Source organism: Panthera uncia (assembly GCF_023721935.1).
Source record: "Panthera uncia isolate 11264 chromosome A1 unlocalized genomic scaffold, Puncia_PCG_1.0 HiC_scaffold_17, whole genome shotgun sequence".
NCBI classification, from domain to species: domain Eukaryota; kingdom Metazoa; phylum Chordata; class Mammalia; order Carnivora; family Felidae; genus Panthera; species Panthera uncia.
In genome coordinates, this window is record NW_026057577.1 from 145,402,397 (window position 1) to 145,425,101 (window position 22,705).

Genomic DNA, 22,705 nt, shown 5'->3' on the forward strand with positions numbered 1-22,705 from the left:
AGACGTCGGCAGAGAGAATGTCTTCCTATTGAATCCACTACTTTCAAAGAACTTACGATCCCCAATAGGAATGAAGATGACAGAAATTAAGCATTTAAAGATAAATCATAGGGGGTGCCTGGGTGGCTCAGTCGGTTAAGCGTCCGACTTCAGCTCAGGTCACGATCTCGCGGTTCGTGAGTTCGAGCCCCGCGTCGGGCTCTGGGCTGATGGCTCAGAGCCTGGAGCCTGCTTCTGATTCTGTGTCTCCCTCTCTCTCTGCCCCTCCCCCGTTCATGCTCTGTCTCTCTCTGTCCCAAAAATAAATAAACGTTAAAAAAAAATAAAGATAAATCATAGATTGAGAGAGAAAATTGAAAAATAAAGAGTGTTCATCACTTGTGCTTTTTCTCTCCATTGCCTTTTGGCTCCTAGAGTTCTAGTTTTCCTGCATGAATACATGGATAAAAATAGGTGCCTTCAGGGCTTTTTCAGAGATCCAGGAATGTATATATAAAATAACCGCCTTGTTGCCTAGCTTAGTACTTCGAATATTGTGTGCAGTCAATACATAGAGCATCAACAGTGTTATCATTTTCATTGCAGTTTTATTATTTGTATTACCATGTGAGATAAAATTCCTCAAGAGCGTCTGCTAAAGCTTCCTTTTTTTTTTTTTTTTTTTTTTTTTGTAGCTGTGGTCTTGTTATAAAAAGCTTGGTATGGGACATAATAAAAATTTTGTTTGGAGGAAACTATTGAGAGAGTTCCTTATTGGGTCTCTAGCACTTAATCTAGCCTCTCGTTGTAGTCGCCTTTATTTTATTAATAGATGTATTTTGAGAAACACCTTTACTGATTTTTAGATTATTAAAATGTTGTCGCTTTTGAAATATATTCAATCTGTCAAGCTTCTTAAGATCTTGCTTGCTGGACTCTTATCAGGGTTGCTAACAGAATCAAAATCCAATCCTGATGGATAATAAATACCCTATGCATTATCTCCCAGCGTGTGTACGCATACTTGATGCTAACTTCTGATTAATGTCCAAACTACAGGTGAGATAGGATGACCCACTACAAAGCTGATTGACGGTTCATTTGACGAGTCGTTCTTTGCGCTGCCCGAAGAGCTTACAGGCCATTGCTGGAAGATAGTAGCACAGTTGAAATTCTTGTTTGTCTTGAATTTAAACGCTAAATGAAAAAAAGTCTCTAATTATCCTTCTATGTAATGAGAACAACAAAAATCCTACAATCTATTAGCATGGCCTTAGGAGAATCAATCATGAGATGTTGTCAACGGAGTAATTTTTAGATCATTACAATCTTGGATTCCGGATCATTCTGCCTCCCCTACCCCAGTGGTTCTAATGAAACTGGGTGGCCATTTTGCTCTCAAAGGGTACCTTTTACCATGCTTTTCTTGTTTGCTTTTTTTCCCTTGTCCTCAAGAAAATGGTTGAGTTATGCTGACGTGGATCCCTCCTTGCTGAGCAAGCCAAATACAAAGACTAAGTTGGAATTGATACAATTTTGAATTTTTCAAAGGGAGGGACAGAATTGGGTGTAGAGAATAATTACTGTAGGCATAAAAGTTATGTCATGTCCTCTGTGAGAGAAAGGAATCCTTGTAGATTCCATGGATGTCAACTTATCACCAGTTCAGCTTCTATCTGAATGTGTTAGGAAGTACCCCACTCTGGCCACTGTGTTTCAGAGGGAGTCTGTTGGAGGAAAGCAACACTGATAATCATGATAGGCTATGAGAAAAGCAAAATAGAGCAGTCTTCAATTCCAATAATGCCTCACAACTAGCAAGTATTTACTGAGTACCTTACAAACAGCATGTTTTTTAGTTTTTACAGAAGTTCTGTAAAGTGGCTATGTCTCTGCCTTTTTATAGAAGTTCTGCAAAGTGGCTCTGTCTCTGCCTTTTTATAGAAGTTCTGTAAAGTGGCTATGTCTGTGCCTTTTTATATAGCCCAGGAAATAGACCCAATGAAGTGAGATATCTCACCTGCAAGCCCATAGTGAATAAGGAACAGAGTGGGGACGAGACTTCTGGCATGTCAGGCTGCAAAGGCCAGGTTCTAAAATGTTACAGCCCATAGCTGTGACTTTTTTTTAATGTTTATTTTTATTTTTGAGAGACAGACCGAGTGTGAGCAGGGAAGGGGCAGAGAGAGAGAGAGGGAGACACAGAGTCTGTAGCAGGCTCGAGGCTCTGAGCTGTCAGCACAGAGCCCGATGTGGGGCTCGAACTCACGAACCATGAGATCATGAACTGAGCCAAAGTTGGACGCTTAACTGACTGAGCCACCCAGGCATCCCGTAACTTGCTGCTTCTGCTACATGTGTGTCTCAGTGTGTGCGTGCACGTGTGCATGTGGGGGTGCGTGCGTATGTGGTTTGGGTGCTGAGCTGCGGATCTGGGGGACTGAGTGGTAAGGGAAGCATGTTGTACCCTAGTCAACACGTCTATGCTCCCCCTTCTAGGTTAACAGAAGTTTCCCATAGCCCTGCTGTCTGCCATATTTTCAAGAGGGCTCTGAGCCAATGTTTTGCTCTTTGAATCCAAAAGTTTTAAGGCAACAAATCTCATGGTGTACCTCAGTGCCTCAAATAAGAGGCTCCTTTTCTAGATTCCAAGGGTATTTATTATCCTGCAGAGGAGCAGGGCGCCCGGAATGTAGTTGAAAGAACTTTCGTTTAACATCCATAGCTTCGGATTGCATTCCAGTTTCATTGCTTTCATTGTGGAGTTGGCACCTACAGACTAATGTTCATTCATTCATGTTTGTGTCCAACATTGATTCCTTCAGTTATTCCTTCAACCAGCATCCGCTCCTTCCTTAAATACATTTTCATTGAGGCAGTAGCTGCTTTGTGTTAGCCTTCATACTAGGCATTGGGAATACAGGAAGCAGGATGATGTGTGAATAGGCGAACTGAACGTGGCATCATGGATTCTGATCGGGTAAAGCTTGTGCGTTGTATGCCCCTGATGGCTTGGGTCCTTCATCTTGTCTGTGGAGGCTCATGGAAGCTTTCTGGGGAGGTACTGTAGCTGGTAACCAAAGGGCAGGCAACAGAGTGCCAGGTGAGGAAAGGGGCGGGGGGGTGGTAAAGGGAGCTCTGGATGGTTACTGGCTCAAAGTCCCTGATACAGTCAGAGTCCAAAGTGCGTGCACAATGGATGGCAGAGAGGGTGATGGAGTCGGAGATGAGGAGACAGTTTGGTATGATCTTGCTGAGGTTTTATGTAAGGATACTGATCGGAGTCACGGTGAAGGGACGGCGGAGGGCTGAGGCACTGAGCGCAGTACTATTGGCTCAGCCAGGCAAGCAGTGGTGCCAATGAGAGACGGTGGTGGTTTCCACCAAAGTCATGGCAGAGGGGAAAGAGGGAAGTGCAGTAAAGAAGTAGAAGTCACAGGATTCCATGAACGGGTGTGTGTGTGTGTGTGTCTGTGTGTGTCTGTGTGTGTCTCTGTGTGTGTGTGTGTGTGTGTGTGTGTGTGTGTGTGTCTGTGTGTGTGTGTGGCGGGGGTTGGGGCGGAGGTATCACTGCAGTATGTTCCAGGATGATCCACTGTCTTCAGTCCAATTGGATTAAAACCTGATAGTTCCTCCTATAACTGAATTTCGGCACTGGCAAAGGCATTCTTATAATTCTTGTCCAAACAACATTAATTAAACAACTTTAGTAAAAGAAGTGAGATTAGAAATTTACCCCTAAATATTCATCAATAATAATTGCCTTATATATTTTAAGGCATGAGGGGTCCAAACGATCACCTCGTCTCTACAACGGACAGTTGATTACTCCTCTGTGTGTGTCCCTTCAGCACAAGCTACCGACAGTCAATAGAGATGCTTTGTCTCTTGACATCACCAACTAAGCATGCGTTTCTGGGGTTCCGGTTCCTCCCGCCCTCCCTGGGCGTCCCAGCCCTGTTAACAGACTTGCTCTTTGAAAAGAGTTCTCTATTCGTTCTGAGAGTTTATAAAGATACTGTCAGGCTCTCCTCTCCCTGGGCATCTAATACAGTCGTGTTTATGTTTTGGGAAGAACAAAAATAGATATGTTTATAAGTGTTGGAGCAAAAAAAGATCCAACTCAGGCTGGACTCATCAGCTTGGTCGTCCTGTTTGTGAAAACAATTCTCGCTAATTGTAGCCCTTCCAGAAGGACAGCATTATTATACTGACCATATGCAATTAACTTGACTTTCCTTTCTCTACGCATGAAAATAGAGCACGCTGCCATTTTCCCCTACGCGTTCCCAAGCAAGGACTGCACATCCTTTCCTGGACACCGTCCAGCATTAGTCTTTTCTTCCAGAGTTCTCAAATCTCTGTGTGGCATTAAATTTAATAGGTCTAGTATATCAAAAATAGAATTATAATTATGAAAAGTCAGTTAAAAGGAGGGTGAATGGTAAAATGAAATGAGATTTTTAATGGCTTGCCAACAGTTATAATTAATGAGATGGAGATCTGGCCACGCGTGTGACCTTCAGGTGGGGAATCGACAGAACCCCTAATCTGTGGGCCCGGGAAGGAGGATGCTTTTTCAGAAGGACAGAATGCTTCTTCCTGCCAGCCATCATCGCCTCGTGTTTCAGGGCTTTTTCTTGAAGTCGAGCTCATTGATGTGTTCAGGAGGCCGCTTGGGGGGCACATCAGGTACGTGAGAGCTTTATCAGAGGAGACGAAGCAAAAGCCACACGTTCGAACCCCTGGACGAAGTTTGATAGTTGCTCTATCAACAGGTGACTCCTGTGTTTGATAGGCCCCTGGTTATCTTGCTCATAACAGGAATCTGCTTTTCATCGCGGTGTTAATTCATGGGGCTGATTCACTTCGGTATCTGTTTTACCCAGCGAATTTCCTTGAACACTAGTTGCAGATGAAAAGAGGATAATACAAATGTATGCTGACTGCAATGCCTAATACCGTCCAACTGTACAGCTCCCTCGCACGTCAAGTGGGTTTCTGAAGCTATAAAAGTTGTTTTGTGTCTGATTAAACACAGGTCCCTTTGAACTCCGTGGGGGTTCTTTTCCGCTAGCACTTTCTTGTAACTGTGTGCAAAGTCCCCCCCCCCCCCCCCCCCCCCTTTTTTTCTTTTTTGTCTGATTTGGAATCCAGAGAGCCAGCCCGCTCCGCCTCCTTCATCCTTTGGTACAGCATAAACTTGTAGTTACTGTAACATCTGTTACATTCCACACCCCGAGGCACAGACAGGCAAAGCTAAAGCTGGCCTCTTTTCCTGCTCCTGCGCCTACAGTGGGTTGACCAGAAGGCAGAAGCACATCAGAACAGCTGTCTAGTAACTGGTTAGCAAAGGATGTTACCCACCCATTTAATTCCCACCAACAGAGCCCCCGTCTTTCCTGGGAGCCCACGGAGAGGAAGGGTACCTTCAGTGAGGCTGGGACCTAACGAGGGCTATAAGGCTGTCTCTTCCAGAGAAAGAATGGAGGCAGAGGGGCGGACTGGAATTTATATTTATGGGACTAGAAACACTATCCAGTGGGGGGACACTTCAAAGCACACACGCAGATGAGTGGCTCATTGGGCTCAGGGATAGGACTAAATAGGCAAATTTGCTGTCAGACCGGTACCATCATGACTGTTAGCTGTGAAATTCTGCGGTGAACTGTAGGGGCTGTAGATGATTGGAGAGGGATAGCATGGCCCTCGGGATGAAGAAAATGGAATTTTTCATTGCTTGTTGCGTGCATCTGTTTGTTCCTTTGTGCAACATCCTACAAGTCTTCTTTGCTGATTTTCCTTGTGGGGACCATTCTCTTCTTGTTCTAACCTGCTTCCTTTAATATCCCAATTAGACGTGTAGCAAATGCGATCAATGTGTTGATGTCTGTCAAATTTGTATCTTGAGTTTGACCTCAGAGCTTCTCTGCCACCACCTATTCCCATCTCCACTGGGACTTCCGTTGGGGATCTCCACTGAGGCGTTCATCAAAGGACTGCTGGATTGTTCTCCAGACCCCAAGCCTATTCTTCCTCCCGTCTCTCCTATCTCAGAAACGGCCCCATCGATTGAGTGACTCTAGTGGAAAAAATGGGTGTCCTCCTTAACTCCTCACATTTCCATGAGCCCCAATTTGTTGCAGACACTACATTTGCCCCTCAGTGTCTTCAGGCTGCGGAGGCATATTCACTTCCTCCACAGAATAGCCAGAGGAGCTTTTAAACGTGCAAAGTAGCTCATGTCCTCCCCCTTCCCCCCACACACCTTGGCTTCTTAGTGCCACAGAAGAGAGGCTGGTGACAGTGGCAGCCCACAGCCACATCTGGCCCGTGTCCACGTAATGTGGATATCGTCTTGTTGGAACCAGCCACACCCATGAGTTTATATTTGTCTGGAACAACAGCACCAGAGTGGAGTAGCTGTGACAGACACCGTATGGCCCGCAGAGCCTAAAATACTATGTGGCCCTTTACAGCAAGAGCTTTCCAATTTCTCCCATAGAACAGAATCGAAACTTTTTCACCTTCACCTGCCAGACTCTCTACCTGAACTTTCCCTACCTCCCTCTCAGCTCTCCCCTCACCTTGTCTCTCCCTACACACCTGCCTTGTTTCTGCTGCTCGATGACTCTGGTTCACTCCCCCCCGCCGCCCGCCATCAGGCCTCTTCCAGACAGGGCTCTGTCCTGCAGTGCACTTCTCCCACATCTGTGTGGCTTTGTGCTGTCATTCAAGTCTCAGCTTCAGCGTCACCTCAGTGGAGTGGTCGTCTCTGGAAACGCTAGAATGTCACTCCAAGCGATACTTCAAACATCCACCTGTTTTATTTACCTCACGGCAATAACTTACTACTTTTATTTCTTCTTCATGGATCCCGTCCTCCTCACTAGAATATACATCTAATGAGGGCGAGAAGCTTCTCCGTTTATTTTCCTGCGTGTCTTTAGTTCTGAGAACAGGGCCAGGCACAGAGTCGATAAGCGTCTGCACAAGGAGGGCCATCATGAGCCTGGTGGCAGATGGTCCAGCGAAGAAACATAATGGCGTCAAGCAAGTGATTAGCATTGGCCGTGGAAACTGGGCTCAGGGCAGGAAGAATCTCTGAAGTTGTGTAGGATACCTCAGGAAGTGAGTGTAAACTTGTCAAGAAAAATTGAAAACAGGATTAGAAACGGGGCAGTGACGTTGAATTCACTTCAGGGAATTCACAAAGGCCGCTCTCAGCTAGTCCTCATGGCGGCTTTGCTGAAGGCTGAGAAACAGAGCAGCTGTTTGACCACCCGGTCGCATCGGGACCAGGTTAGTACCTGGAAATGACAACCACCACAGGTTTTCAAAGTGCACCCCGATGGGTGAAACAAAAGGAAAACCAGCCTTTATTTTTCTGTCTCTCTTGACCGTCTACCCCTGTGAGCCTGTCTTTGTCGAGGTCGCTGTGGAGGGCAGAGGTCTCCTGCAGAGGTTGGGCCAAGGCAGAAGAAATCCATTTCGGCTGGAAACAGAAACTTTAGGCCCTAAATGTCGGTTTTGGTTTCATGTTTATAACCTGCTTTTTTTTCCCGGTCTATCATCTTGAGTGACTTGGGGCTATTGGTACCTAAAGGAGCCTGCGAGGGAGGGCTGTACGTTTCATAGAATCGGAGCTAGCACCGGCTAATAGGTAATAGGTCCTGCTGGATTTCCAGGTTTGCTTTTTCTCTTGGAGGAAATGGATAGATGGTAATTAACTGGGGTTCCAAATGATTCTGTGTGGCTCTACGTGGAACACTCAGCTTTTGCCTACGAGTTGGGTAATGGTTTTCTGTATGCCTTTTTTGTTTTAGTTGAAAGGTATTAAAAGCCATATAACACTAATGGAATAGAACATCCTGGAAATGCTGACGCTTGGTGATGCCATGTGATACAGGGTCAATCATATAGGGTGAGTGACCAAGGAGTCTTTCTAGATTAATTTGCAGTGATGTCTGGCTGAGTGAATTTCAGTAGGTCCCTTTGCTCTCCTGGACTCCAGATTCCACGTTATTGAAACGAGGCATTTGAGTAGGTGTGACCTGAGGTCCTTTCTCACTTTGAGACTGTGTGTTATTATTTTTTTCTATTACTAAAGAATTATGCTTAGTGTGTTTAATTATCTGTAATACATGTTTATTGAGCCCTTACCCTATGCCCTAGAGCAGAGGTCAGGGCAAGATAGTGATATTTTAGACCTTGGGAGTCAGACAATCTGGATTCAACTCTGCCAATGTTGTACAAACACAACTCTAGAATATAGGTAAACACCCGGGCAATGCCGTGCTCCATAAGAATTTATTTATGGACAAGGGCCATGGGCCTGATTTTGCCCATGGATCATCATTCGTCAATCCCTGCTCTAGCGCCTAGACACTGAAAATTATACTCCATAAATCTGAAAGTTCTCTTTCTTTAATAAATTTACAACCATATTTGGATATAAACTCATTCACATGTAAAACAATTACAAGAATAGTAGAATACGGTTCGTGACTGCTACATAAACACAATCGGCAAGCAGTCGGTATTATCCAGGTAGTATGGGTGGGCCAGAAGGATGGAGAGCACTCGGGTAGTTAAGGGAGGGTGCAGGTAGATTCTGGGACCGCGTTGTGCCTTGGAACGTTCAACGTTATAACCAGTGCGGATTCTTTTGAGGCCTATGGTAACACATAGTAGAGCACAGATACTAAGGAACTTGCCCCCTTCTCTTTAGTGGCTCCCAGCCTGTTTACAGTTGTTAGAGGGCAGGATGGATCATTTTGAAAGGATAGACTCATGTTAGCAAAGTGGGGGTGTGAGAACGAGTTCGGTGAGGAGCCGGTTGAGGAAAAGTTGAGGCGTCTATGTTGGGGGAGAAGCAGAAGAGAAGTGACAAGCAGGTAAGTTTGAGAGGGGCCGACGGCCAGGCGATGGCAGTTTGCTGTGACCATGGCAACTTGCCGACCGAGAAAATCATTGTGCGGGTGTATCACACACAAGAGCACGGTCAAAGGTCCCTGCCATCGAACACATTGCTAGCAGGGACTATCTGGCATGGCCCAAGGCCCCCAGATATACAGAGGCACTCTTATCTTATCAGGCACGATGTTCCAAGGTCTACGAGATTATCTCCAGGAGTCAGTCGAGGGTCAGGCTTTTCTTTGGAATAGGCAGGGTTTGAACACTCCAGACCTGCTGAGTCAACTGGTTACTGAATAATCTCTTGCTTGTTACCTGTTCAGTTGGTTTTGGAACAGTGATGAACAGCCTTCCTAAATGTTGCAGGACCCTTACACCCTTCGCAGGTAGACTGTGATTTACATGAAATTGAACGTCATTCTAGAGGAAGCTAAAATGAACGACAGATATTCTGCCTCGTAGCAGGATGTTGTCAAAGATGTAGTAGGGCCTTCTTCACGGTGGTCTTGTGAGGCAGGTGTAAACCACCCTATGTTGCCATCGTGGTGAGGGTGGGGACCTAGGGTTCTGGAGACCCTCCCGTGACTTCAGGCTTTGCCAAATGCCTCATGGGAATTGGCTGATGCATTCTTTTCGGCACAAACTCTCGTTTTCATGTTCTCCTTCTGTTTCATAGTTTGTTCAGACAGGTGAGGCAGTTGGTGGTAGCCTCACAGCCCCCACCAGTAAAAGCTTTGCATCTGGGTTCAAATCCAAATCAGCTTAATTCCAAGGACTGTGTCACTTTCATTAGCGATTAGGCTCAGTCCTGATTCAGTTACAGTGTTAATGGCAGTAGGTTCTGAGGAAACCCAGGATCAATTCGTCTTTCAATAGTAATAGAACAACGCCTCTGTATGACCAAGGAAACCCCGTTCTTAATAAATTAGATACACACTGTCCAGCAGCGAAGCCACGGGCCATGTCCGGCTGTTAAGTGCTTGAATTATGGCTAGTCCAAGCGGAAAAGGGCATCAGTTATAATTCGCACTGGTTTTCAAAGTTTGAGAATGTACACATGAAATCAAAATATTTCAATAAATTTTATTTTGATAACATTGGAATGATATCCTGGGTTAAATAAGCTATATTGTCAAAAATTAATTTTACCTACTTCTTAGCATTTTTAAATGTAGCGACTGGAAAATTCAACATCGTATGTGTAGGTCACATTCTTATTTTCATTGGATAGCACTGCCTTAGAACACTCATCACACTTTATTTGGGACCAGCTAGTGTTTCTTTTCTTCAGTTTAGCTCTTTTGTGTGTATATCTCCCCTTTTTAGCAAAATTATCAGTGTCTTGAAGGCAGAGGTCTGTCTTACATAACTTTGTATCCGAGCCAGTACTAAGTGGGTTCTTCCATGTAGTAGGCACTCAGGAAATATTCGTTGACTACGTAAATCAATAGTTGTGTTGCCCCAGTAGTCTAGATGCATATGTCCTTAATGCTTCACCCTAAAGTTTCTGGTAAAATCTGGGTCAGTCTTGGAACGCGTTCTACCTGTACTACCTGTAGGTAGAATCAGTACTTTGGCAAAGAGACCCCCTGGGGACTTACTAGAATGTCTTTAAGCAAGGAGACTTGCTTGCACAAATGGCTTTTTTTGTACCCTTCAGACTTCTGGTCATCACTACTTACACAGCAAGCATGTGGCCACTTCTGGAGTCATCTAAGTGCTCGTTGAATAGAAACAGTTCATTTTTTATATTTTTAGTCACATTAACATCATTTGTAATTCTCAAGTTATAAATCTGAAGGAAATTACTTTTTAATGTCCTCTGGCACAACATTAAGATTTTGCAATTAGATTTTATAGCCCGTAGTCATATGCTGCAGGTCACAAAGCAAAATTAAGACCCTTCTGCACCAGGAAAGTTTCCTGTAGGAAAAGCCACACCGAGTTTAGGGGCAGGGCAGCCCCAAAACACACTTCACAGCCTGGAGGACAAAGCTGGTCACAGTCTGGGGGTTTGAAGGTCTTGCCTGGTTTACGTATGCATTTGCATAAACTTTTAAATTAGAAAAAAAATCTGTCTTGATGGATGGATGAATAGAAATTGCTTCTTGTGTGAGTTATCCAGCAATAAAAACCTGTCTCTTATTGGTTTGGTTCTTACCCGCAGCCCCCAGGAATAATTAGGTTTCCACGATCTTAAAAGTTATAAACAAAAGGGAAGGCAATGCCAGCCTGCCAGGCGGATTTGGAAACCAGTTTGCTGACAGCATTCCAGAACCTTCTCTTTACACCTTGCTAGGTGTGTCTCAGGTAACCCTCGGATGACTGAGAATTTCATGGGCCCCATGTAACCCTGGCATTTAGATCCTGAGATTGAATAAGATCCTAAGACAGCCAGGCAACCACACAAACAAATGAAAACCTGGGGAAACAGTGGAAATCACAAATCCCACCCTTGATTCCGAAAGCGAGTACATTTCAATTGGTTATGAGGTGGTAGTTGATTCTACTGAAATTGTGTCTCGAAAGATTTCTCTTAAGATACGTATCCAGGAAAAACATAAAAAAAAAACTTTGTTAGGGGCGCCTGCGTGGCTCAGCTGGTTAATAAGCAAGTGACTTCGGCTCGGGTCATGATCTCACAGTTCATGAGTTCGAGCCCCACGTCGAGCTCTGTGCTGACAGCTCAGAGCCTGGAGCTTGCTTTGGATTCTGTGTCTCCCTCTCTCTCTGTCCCTCCCCTGCTTGCGCTCTGTCTCAAAAATAAATAAACATTTAAAGAAACAAACAAACTAAAACTTTGTTAGTTGTATATTACTCTGCAGTAATCTAACTTTGAGAAACAATATGTCCGAAAGTCCCACAGGAATCTCTTTGAGGTGCTGAGCATGCTCTCAGCCTGCCAGCTGCCAGTCTTTATCTAAAAGCCACCTTCCCGAGGCAGGCTGTTTGCTCTTGCCTTTTCTGGAATAGTATGTGTGTTCCTTCCTGTAATTTAACAGATTTGTGACTATTATTTAATGCTTGTTTAAATCGTGCATATATATTATGCAGTGGATTCCAGGCTGTAAAACATAGCTTAAATGCCACCTGTGGCTTCAAATTATGTTTGAGTTAAGAAGACCCACATCAGTGAATGCTTCAAGTAAAAAGTGCACTATCACCGCTTTTTGGATTCTTTTTCTTTTTTTTTATTTATTTAAAAAAAAATTTTTTTTTAACGTTTATTTATTTTTGAGACAGAGAGAGGCAGAGCATGAACGGGGGGGGGGGGCAGAGAGAGAGGGAGACGCAGAATCCGAAACAGGCTCCAGGCTCCGAGCTGTCAGCACAGAGCCCGACACGGGGCTCGAACTCACAGGCCGTGAGATCATGACCTGAGCCGAAGTCGGATGCTTAACTGACCGAGCCACCCAGGCGCCCCAGCTTTTTGGATTCTTAAGACATCTACCAGGCAGGCTGTCCAAGATGAAGCACTGAATTTCAGAAGAACCCAATTCCAGAGCACAGACATTTTGCAAAACTTGCAGTTAGTGGATTTTTCCAATGGTGAACGTGTGGGGAAAAAAAAGATGAGGTGTTTAAAATGTCATTGGGAAGAAAACATATGAAGAGACTTGATGTAGCACCTGACCTCTGTTGAGCAGATACACAACTAAACACAGAAATGATGGGAAAAACCCCTCTTTGTATTTAAAAGACTGTGTTTTATGTATGATGTTTATCAATAAAAATGTAAATGATAGGAGCCTTATGTCTTCTTGGTGTATTGGATATTTTCTGCTGGTCTAAACACTGGTCTAAAAGCATTTTACTTTTCCTAATTGGTTATTATTGAATATTTTTGTTTTATTTTTAAAAAGTCACATCAGTTGAACCTTTTGATAATTTCCTATAGCAAGCTTTTGAGATATTTTTCCCTCTAAGATAATCTTTAAGTGTATATGTTATATACATTATATATATATATATATATATATATATGTATATATATATTTATATTTCTTACATACTTTTATGCAAATATGTATGTATACATATATGTATATATATGAATGAACATATTGATGGCTATATCTGGATATAAATATGTGGAACTGTGTATGTCTGTATCTAGGTATAAATATACATGTAAATATATACTTAATATACATATTTATGTATCTGTATATATGTGTGTGTGTGTGTGTGTGTGAATAAACATGTATTTATATATACACATCCTAATATATGGGTGAATATATTGAGATCTAAATCTAGATATAGATATTTTAGTCCCTTAAAATGTTACCATTATTCCCACTTGGATGGATATTCTAGTGCTGTGATGGAGAAGAAAATAGATGGGCAAAGAAATCACAGGGCTTCAGATTTTCACTTTGCCTTCATTGGCGTATAACTTTGTGCAGTCATACAACCTCTTTGCCCTTAGTTTTATCCACTAAAGGAAGGGGAGGGGGTGGACTGCAGGATAGCCAACACCATGTTGATTCTACAGAGTCCTACATAGAAGTTCTAGTGAGAATAATTGAGGTCTATACATTTGGAGGAACAAAATTGGCCTGATACTTTTCAATTTTTCTAGAAAGCCAAAGTAAGGCAGAGAGTATTGGCCTATTTCCACATTAGCTGATGTAACCAGGACCTGTCTTGGGAAGAAATGATGGAGATAGATGTCTACTGTTGGGATCTTCTCCCTTCGGTAGCCTTATTGTCTGCGGTGGACCCTGGTTTCTTTCTGCTTTTCTCTGGGACCTTCCTTCTTCCAGCTGTGCCCTGCCCAATGGGCAGCTTGGGTTGGAACATTCCTGTCCTCAAATGAAAATTACCATCTCTTCCTTTCTGTCGAATTTTGCTCTCTTTTGGTGGGCGTCAACTACTGCTTCTGATAATTTAATCCATTATGATATATTACTAGGTGCTAAGGATTAATGCACTTTAGACATTCCTGGGAAAATTGATTTTTAATTCAGACCTTATGGAAATACGGCCTTAGTCCCATCCTGGGTTTAGCTTAGCCGCTTACCACTTATGTTACATTTGGCAAGTTGTTTGACTTTTCAAACACTCAGAGTTTGTAATTTTTACATGTTTTATTTCTGTAAGAAAGAGTATAGCTCTGGCTTCACAGGATTGTAAACATTAAATATAATAAGAAGTTGTTAACGTGTGAAAAAGTATCTAATATAATTCCAGAAATTAAGTAAATACTGATAATATATAGTAACAACAAAAAAAAGCATTACTAAGAGACATTGGTTGTTCTGAGATATATATAGATGTGTGTGTGTGTGTGTGTGTGTGTGTGTGTGTATACATATATATACACGTGTATATAGCACCTGACCTCACGTGTATATATATATATATACATGTGTATATATATGTGTGTGTATATGTGTGTGTGTGTGTGTGTGTGTGTGTATAAAATATAGTAATTTTTTCCCCACAAGCATAAATGTTTGTGAATTTGTGAATTTGGGTCTTTTCTTCCTGGTGAAGTGTTTTGCCTTAGCCTGTCATTCGACAAACACATGAGGCTTTGGAACTGAAATCTGTTGTGATCCCTTAAAGAATTTCAGGCAGGACTCATGTAGCTGAAAACCAGCACCAGGTGCTGAGAGCTGCTGAGTCAAGCAGGCTCACCTTGCTCTGACGGGCTGTTGTTGGAAGCACATGCCTGGGGAAAGCAGGAAAAGGAAAAAGAAGAACAGTGGCAGCGGTCCAGAGCACTGACCTGCCTTGCCGTTCTCAGGGCTTCTTAAAAATTCTCCTCCTTTGTTTTCCAATCATATTTCAGCTCTGATCGCGTTGCTGAGAATGGTGTGTGTAATGGCGGAAGCTGAAAACGACGTCCCTGGAAGGGAGATGCATGCCACCTTTAAAGAGTAATAGGCATCTCTGATGCAGGATGGTTTCTTTCACAACGTGGGGAAGGTCCGGCAAGGAGAACTTCCGGAATGCTCAGCCAATAGGACCATCTGCCCTTCTTTTCCTGGTGCCCAGCTGGCAGGAGTGCCCTTCTGGGGGAGGGGAGGACCCAGCCCTTGCGTTTTCAGGACAGTGTCCTGTCCCCCCACACCAGAGCTGAGTGGCTTACACTGCTGAGAAATCCTGCCATTCTACTCTGTTTGCATCATCCCTGCCTTGTCATTCCAGAATGTTCTTTGCTCCGATAAAGTAATTCTTTTTTTCTTAATGTTAATTTATTTATTTTTGAGAGAGAGAGAGCATGTGCACATGTGAGCAAGTAGAGGAGGGACAGAGAGAGAGTGAGAGACAGAGAATACCAAGCAGGCTCTGTGCTGGCAGTGCACGAACTCTGGGATCATGGCCTGAGGTGAAGTCAAGTCAGACGCTTAATAACCGACTGAGCCGCCCATGCACCCCCGTTCTTTGCACCAGTAAAGCAGATCAGTGCATGGTTATTGACATTTTCTCCTCCCTTTGTTACACCAAGACCCTTGGATCATAAAACCTAACTGGTGACCATGGGAATGGTTTTTTCTGTAGATCTTAACTGACATGTGGATCATGGTTATTCATAACAATAGCAGAAACAATAAATGTATTATTTATTAAACTGAGTGGGTGGCAGTTTTTATTTAAGAGTATATAACAGTGGGAATCAATTCATTTTCAAAGTGAAGAGGATGCTGATTTTTTCCTTCTTGTTACTTTACAAAAATGTTGCATAGGAAGCTACATGTTAGGGTTTTTCCAATGTGGGTTTCAAGTTCCCCCCAAAAGATTCTCAATCCTGCTTACCGGGCTTCTTAATCGACTGAAGTTTAGAGTGATGAATGGAACAGGGCACCCAGAGCCACTTTTATTTGACCTGGGAGGTTTCACTGCTCAGTGTTTGCCTGCTAGTCAGCATGGTCCCTGGAAAGTGAGTGCTGCAGGCTTTAGCCCCTGGAGGAGACATCAGTTTGGTTTTCAGATTTCAGACCAGGACTAGTCTTGAACACCAAAATCTCCTGTGATTCTTACTTATCAGGCTCTAAAAGGTTTTCTTGGCTTATGACCATGACTTCCTTCAATATCTTCTACAGTGTTAATAGTAACTTTTATTTTGTTTCCAAAGTTTTCTATTTTCTAGGGTTGGTTGTGGGGGGTGGGGGTTGGTGACCAGCTTGAATTTGTAAGCTAGTCTCTAGTTTATATATGTCATCATTTGGGCCAAATTGATTAATGCTGACATATGTTCATGAAAGTTAGTTCTTGAGATTGTAATATTGGGTTCTTTTTAAAATCAAATCAGCATATGTTTTATTAGAATATTTATAAAACAATCATATGGGTGCTTATGCAATGGTAAGAGAAGGCAAATATGTGCCACTGCAGCTAATTTTGCAGTAGAAGGTCATTGATGGGCCATTTTTTAATAGCCACATTTGTGTAATCAAAGGATTAGCTTGAATGATTACCATCAAATATTAAAAATTATCTACAAAGTATTAAATTTGAAGTTACAGGTTTTGTGTTTTTAACTTCCAAACAGTAGTCCTGTTGGCTGCTATATTTAAGTTCCCTTTCATCCTGATGTTCCTATGTGTTCTTTTCAGCAAAATCAGGAGAGAGAAATAGGAGGGAAAAGGTGAACCCATTATTTGGGAGAAGTGAGCGTATATTAAAGTTGATGTTGTTAACAACGCTATCTCTCAACCTAGCACGTGCTGTGTGCTGTTCGCTGCTCGCTTCCCTTGCCCTCATCTTTCTTTGGCATCTGCTGAGCTTGTTGGCCTCCACTTGCCCCGTGTTCAGACTCTGCCCTCACCTGCCTTACTTGACACTGCTCTTTTAGACTTCTGTGTCTGTAACTGTTCCTTTTCTGATTCTTTAGAAAGCAGCACTGATCATTTCTTGATGCTGGTATTGAATTCTGTTACTGTGGTGGCAAATTCTACTGATAGAACTTCTGACATTAAACTTGTCGATCCATCTTTGGGTTTCTGGAGTAGACCCCGTCCCATGTGAAGCAGTGTGTGTGTGGGTGTGGGTGTGGGTGTGTGTGTGCGTGCACACACACACACACACACACGTGCATACACGTGTGTGTGATTTGCTAATACATGTCTTTCCTTAGCAGTGTTTTCAGCCATACTTTTAAACGAGGGTGGCCCATGATTTTCCTTCCTCATCATGTCTTTGTGAAGCCTTACTAGCAAGATTATCAGGATCCTAATCACCTCGGAACGGTGTTAGGAAGCTTTACCTCTTTGTCTAATCTCTGAAGTAAGTTCAATAAAGTTGAGATTCCATGTTCCTTAAGGGGTTGTTGAAACTTACATGTGAAACTAAGCCTACTGCCTTTTCTGACAAATTATATGTGGGAGTTTACTATGCGTTTTGTCAGAGTGTTCGACACTGTCATAATAAAAGAATATAATAACAATTTTTAAAAATATTTTTGTAAATGTTATTGTTATTTTTAATTTAAGAGAGAGAGAGCAAGCAGGGGAGAGGGGCAGAGGGAGAGATACGGAAAAACCCAAGTAGGCTCCACTCTCAGTGTGGATCCCAATGTGGGGCTCGATCCCACCATGACCTGAGCCAAAATGAAGACTCAGATGCTCAACCTATTGAACCACCCAGGTGCCCCTTAAAAGATTTTTCAAAATGAGGGACTTTGCATGTACTTGCAGACAAAGGGAAGGGGCCTGATAACACGGGAGATATTAGAGGAGAAAAGAGGTGATTTAGAGAAGGGACCAAAGAGGAGGGAAGAGTTGGCATGAGCAGAGGAAGGGGTACTGATCTTGGCACAGGGGAGAGGGCACCAGCCTCTGATCTTACGGCAAAGCGGGGAGGAGAGGTGTCTGAGACAGGCGCATTCTCAGTTAGAGACGGGTTGATGCATTAGCTTTCTCCCCAGGAGTTCATGGTGTTGTGTCAGATAGAAGTCAGGTGACATGCAAAGTTGAGAGAGCCAGACCTGGAGGGATGCCCAGGAAAATCAAAAAAGAAGAGAATGTGCAGATTATCCAACTTTTATCTAATGTTAACCATAAAAATGTACTGTTTCAAGGGGGCAGCTCTTTGGAAATTGAAATAAAGGAAAGGGAACAATTTTGATGGAACTTTATGTCGTTAGCTTGCTTTTCCATATCTGCATCCCTCCTTCTATTATTGGAGGACATTTCAGGAAGTAGTGTAGCCCTTCCTGTTGCCCAGCATAGGAGCCAAAACCTGAAGTATGTCTCTTCACCCTGGTCCCTGTTGGCCACACCCTTCCTGTTTGTCTAACTGAAAAGAGAGATTAATGCATGGGAGGTGATTTTCTTCTGATGTCTTTTCATGTCCTCTCTCCCCACATGTGGCTCACATTTCTACTCTAACAGAAAGGTCAGCCCGTGGCCCTCTCTTCTTGACTCATGTGACCTACTCACTCGTTGTCACCACCTTGAGTACAACACGTGTGCTCAGCTCTGGCAGCTGTGAGCTTTGATCCGTAGAGCCTGGGAGGGGCACTCAAGAGCCTGGAACTCCAGTCCTGGCAGGTCTCCTCATCAGGTTCCTCTCTGTGATGAAGCTGTTGTATTAAAACAGCTCTACGTGCACTTCCGGGTCGTAGCCATGCTCCGCCATGTCTCTGGGGTCATTCTTCATAGAGGACATTCTCCATAGTTCACCTGAACCTATCATCTTTCTCCAAGACCAGGCCTTTCCCCTTGAGGCCTGTGTGCCACTCTCCATTGTTTTCTGCTTAATTCTGTGTCCGAAAGATTTTGTTATCTTCAGCTGGTTGCCTTCCAGCTAGGTATCAGGCCCCTAGGACACCCCCACCATTGTTCCTCCTGCATTTTGACAACCAGCATTCATACAACCACTACCTAAAGTGCCTGGTGGTACTTTTAAAAAGCTAACATTCCTGCCCCCATTCTCTACTCTTTCCTGCCCACCAGCGGCCCATTCACATTCCTAAGATGCCTGCTTTGATGTGTCAAGTACTTGCCTGAGGACTTTTCAAAGCCTCTCTATCACCCATGAAGCCGTGTCCGAACTTGTTGACCTGTGAGCTATATTTAAATATGCCTCTCAGTTAACCATCCCAGTAGTTTCTTGAATTACCATTGCTTTTTCCTTTCCCTCTTCTCTTTTGTCCCCTCTTCCCTTTCATTTTTAACTCTTTTCCTCTTGAAATCACTTGCCGATTCTTGCTCGTCCATTCCACACGGTGATCGTTGCCTCACGCATTCAGAGACCTGCGCCCTGTGCCGCAGGCACCCAGGTGAGCTTTGCAGACGTAAGAGCCTTCGGCTCCGTCTCCCAGGAGCGGAGAACTGATGGGCAAGCAGGTGGGCAGCACCGATTCTGGCCCTGGGGGCACCGTGGCATCCCACGTAGCTCTGCTCCTCTAGAACGCGTCTGCACTGTCAATATGTGGTCAGATCTCGCCTTTCTTTTACCGAGAATCCCAGTCTCCACTCTTTTCTATGTGTGAGTACTTCTTGTAACATTACAAATGCCTGTAAAGTCCTTGCGTTCATAGACACTCTGCTTAAAGAAGATGCTAGTGTTTGCCCCCTACCTGGATTGTGAGCTTCTAGAACAGACCGTTCATTAACAAGTTTTTATAGCTCCAGGGCCTTGTACATACTTTGCTATAATTTTTTTTTTTTAATGATTTGGCTGTAAAATGAACACATTGAAATAAACTTCTAAAAAGGATCAAGATGCACATTAAAATTTCAAAACCCAAAGACAGGTCTCTCTAGAAGTCAACGCTGGTTTCCTTTATGCGGTGGAGAACTTCTGGTTTATGGCCTTTTCCCCAATAACTGATAGTAGAAAATTGCTGTATTTATCAGGCGGAGCCATTTCTTGAAAATAATCCGTCCCAATCACATCAACAAAGACCTGTGTATGGGACATATTATGGGATGTGGGCATATTTCCGTATTATATCTGTTTTGTAACTTTGTTGATGTGGCATCTGTCATGTGCCTGTTTAGTCAGTGTGATATCACTCAGAATAGTAAATCCAAGAAAAAATGACAGATAACGTGGCTAAGTGTCAGGAATAATGCTAAGGTGAGGCACAACTAGAGGGCAACTCACTGAGCATTTTTTTTTTTTTTGGTGTCAGAAATGTGCCCATAAAAGTTGCAAAAATGGCTCGTGAAGCAGCATTCTGTCCCTCTTCCGAGCTGTCGTGTTACAATAATCAGACTCTAGGCTGGAGGCCATGTCATAGGACTTAACAGTCTTGTGAAAAACCTGTCTCTGAAGAGTGGCTATTTCCTGATTTCCCTTAGGGGAAAAAAAAATGCCAATGAGAACTAGAAGTAACTAGATTTCACATCTAGAAAGTGCTGAATGTATTTAACATGCCCGGTCGTGGGGCCAGGATGGAAACCCAAAGTGCAGGGACATGAAGCGTCCACTTTGAAGGAAGGCAGATGGTGCGCCTGGGCTGGTCCTGGGTCCGAAGGAGGGCTTTGCGATTTCCTCAAGTCTTCAGTTCTTGCCAGGGAGGACACCCAGGAAGTGCTTTTGTTTGCGTTCAGTTTTCCCTGGGTGAAGCGCGTGAATGCTGGGTGGTTTTCCGCCCAGCCCAGCGCCCAAAGGGAAATGCACATCTGGCTTATAAATCACACCCGAGGGCTGATGCTCGCTCTTTATTGGGTGGCTGCCGTCTCTGTTTTACACAAGCTCGGTGTGGACTGTGTCACGTTCTGATGGGAACCGCCAGTGGCCCCTGAACGGTCGCGTCAGGGGGCCCTCCAAGCTTCTCTGCAATGTCATGTTTTCTACCTGATGTGCACCTTTTGTGGTCCCCGGAGGAAAGATCATTCATGTGTATCTTTTTATTTATTTATTTTTCCTGTTTAGAAATTGGCCCCTGGTTACGGGAGTTCAGAGCGAAGAATGCTGTGGATTTCTCGCAGTTAACATTTGACCCAGGACAGAAAGAACTTGTTGTAGGAGCAAGGTGAGAGATCTTCCGTTTTGCCACTGCAGATAATTTTGGATTTCGTTTTCCATCTGTGCAGTTACACGTGAGCTTCTCTGCTGTAGCTCACGAGTGCTAAGTAACGCTTCTTCTAAGAAGGAAATACGGCATAAGGGGCTGTTGACTATGCTACTAATAATAAGATGATGACTGCTTTGCATGGCAGCATTTATTGGGTGCTCCCCGTGTGCCAGGAACTGTTCTCACATGAATTCATCTACTTTTTTTCCTGTGAAAGCTGGGAGGTAGGTATTGTCAACGTCCCTGTGTTAGAGATGAGGGGATTGAGTCTGGTCATGTTTATGATGTCTAATAAAAGCTGGACCCCGATGTCAGACCCAGGCGTTTTGACTCCAGAAACCATGTTCGTAACTTGTCGGTACACTCTTCAGTAAAATTCTGGAGTTGAGATTTGGATGCCCATTCCAATGTGACCTTGACTAGACCATTTTCTAGTCAATTGAGAATTCAAGGAAGCCGTTACATTTCCCCTCTTCAGGCACACAAACTCCTGGATCCAGGTCAATATTCGACGTTGCAGTTTGATGACGAGGCGCCAGAACACAATCAGAACAGATCTTGAGTCGTTTCCCTCAAATTTACCGGTGCTTCTTTAGAGAACAGACAGAATCCTTCCGTTAAATAATTTATCCTGCCAACGTATTTTGAGGGGAATTTCTAAAACATACCTATGCATACCTGTCTCTTAGGAAAAATATTAACTTTGAAGAAAGAAGCCATTGGTAGATTTGGACTCTCTCTGGAACTCAAGGAAACCACTTTGGGCACTGGAGTGATGTATCAGATTTACTAGATTATAAAACATACCTTTCCTAGCAAGAGAGAGGATGTGCAGTTTCCGTGTATACGTGAGTGAAGCTAAATCTGGTTTATACTCTAGATAAACACTGAACCGTTTCTAGAACCGTTCCTTTTGCTCTCAGATCTCAAGGAAACCTTGTGCACCACCCAGCCCTTGAAGACATTGAGATGTGCGGGCATAACTTTACATGGGGACACGGAGATTGGCTTAGCTCCTAGCACTGAACATGTCACCGGCATGCCTTTTGATATTTTTGAGCGGACAGTGAATACGGATTGGTTGGGCTTATTTGGTCTACTTTTAGTTCCTTCAGCACATTGGGAATCCATGGGGGACTTCAGATGCCGACTTCCATCAAGCGTATTCACTGGGAGCCTGGATCATATGTCGCAAGGGTTTTTAATTGGTCCTCTGGCCTCCAGGTTTTGTCCTCTTTCTTCATACCCTGGCCAACATCATCTTTTTAAAAGGCCCCCCTTCGGTAGTCCCCGTTGGGTAAATGCTGGCACCTTGGGTGTTGCCCAACACACCCCCTGCCTTGTGGTCCCACATCCCTCATGGACTCCGCTCTTTTTCATTCTCTCGTGGTCCAGGCATGTGGAGTTATTTAAATTGCCCACAACTGTCAAATGTTCTCTTTCCTGCCCCAGGGAGTTGGTGACAAACTCCTTTGCTTTTCTGGAACATCAGCTACCCACCCACCCCAACTTTACTTGGTGAACTCAAGATGCGTCGTGAGGAGATCTGGCTCCAGGGTCCTCCCCTGGGCCCGAGCTCCTCCAGCCCCTGCGCTGCGTGGTCCTGTTAGCACACCTGTCATCTGCCTTCATTTCTTCCCTTACCGCGTGACTTTTTGTCAGGTGTCCCCCCCCCCCCCCCCCCGGCACATGACCAAATACTGACTTACCGGATGGTGGAGGATGTGCCTGTCTTCTCTTTCCTTCCCTAGAATGTGGCACAGTTTCTCCTTTGGCAGAAGCTCAAACACATGTGTGGATGGAACATATCTGCTCCGAGGATTTGGTTCA

At 43.9% G+C, this 22,705-nt stretch overlaps 1 protein-coding gene across 1 annotated transcript in view; it reads left to right on the plus strand.

Annotated features, from left to right (window-relative positions):
• Positions 1–22,705, plus strand: part of SEMA5A (semaphorin 5A) — a 474,488-nt gene that overhangs the window by 192,186 nt on the left and 259,597 nt on the right. The window contains exon 4 of the mRNA XM_049648285.1: positions 20,734–20,833. Within this exon, the coding sequence (XP_049504242.1) occupies positions 20,734–20,833 (100 nt within the window). The remainder of the gene's footprint in view (positions 1–20,733; positions 20,834–22,705) is intronic.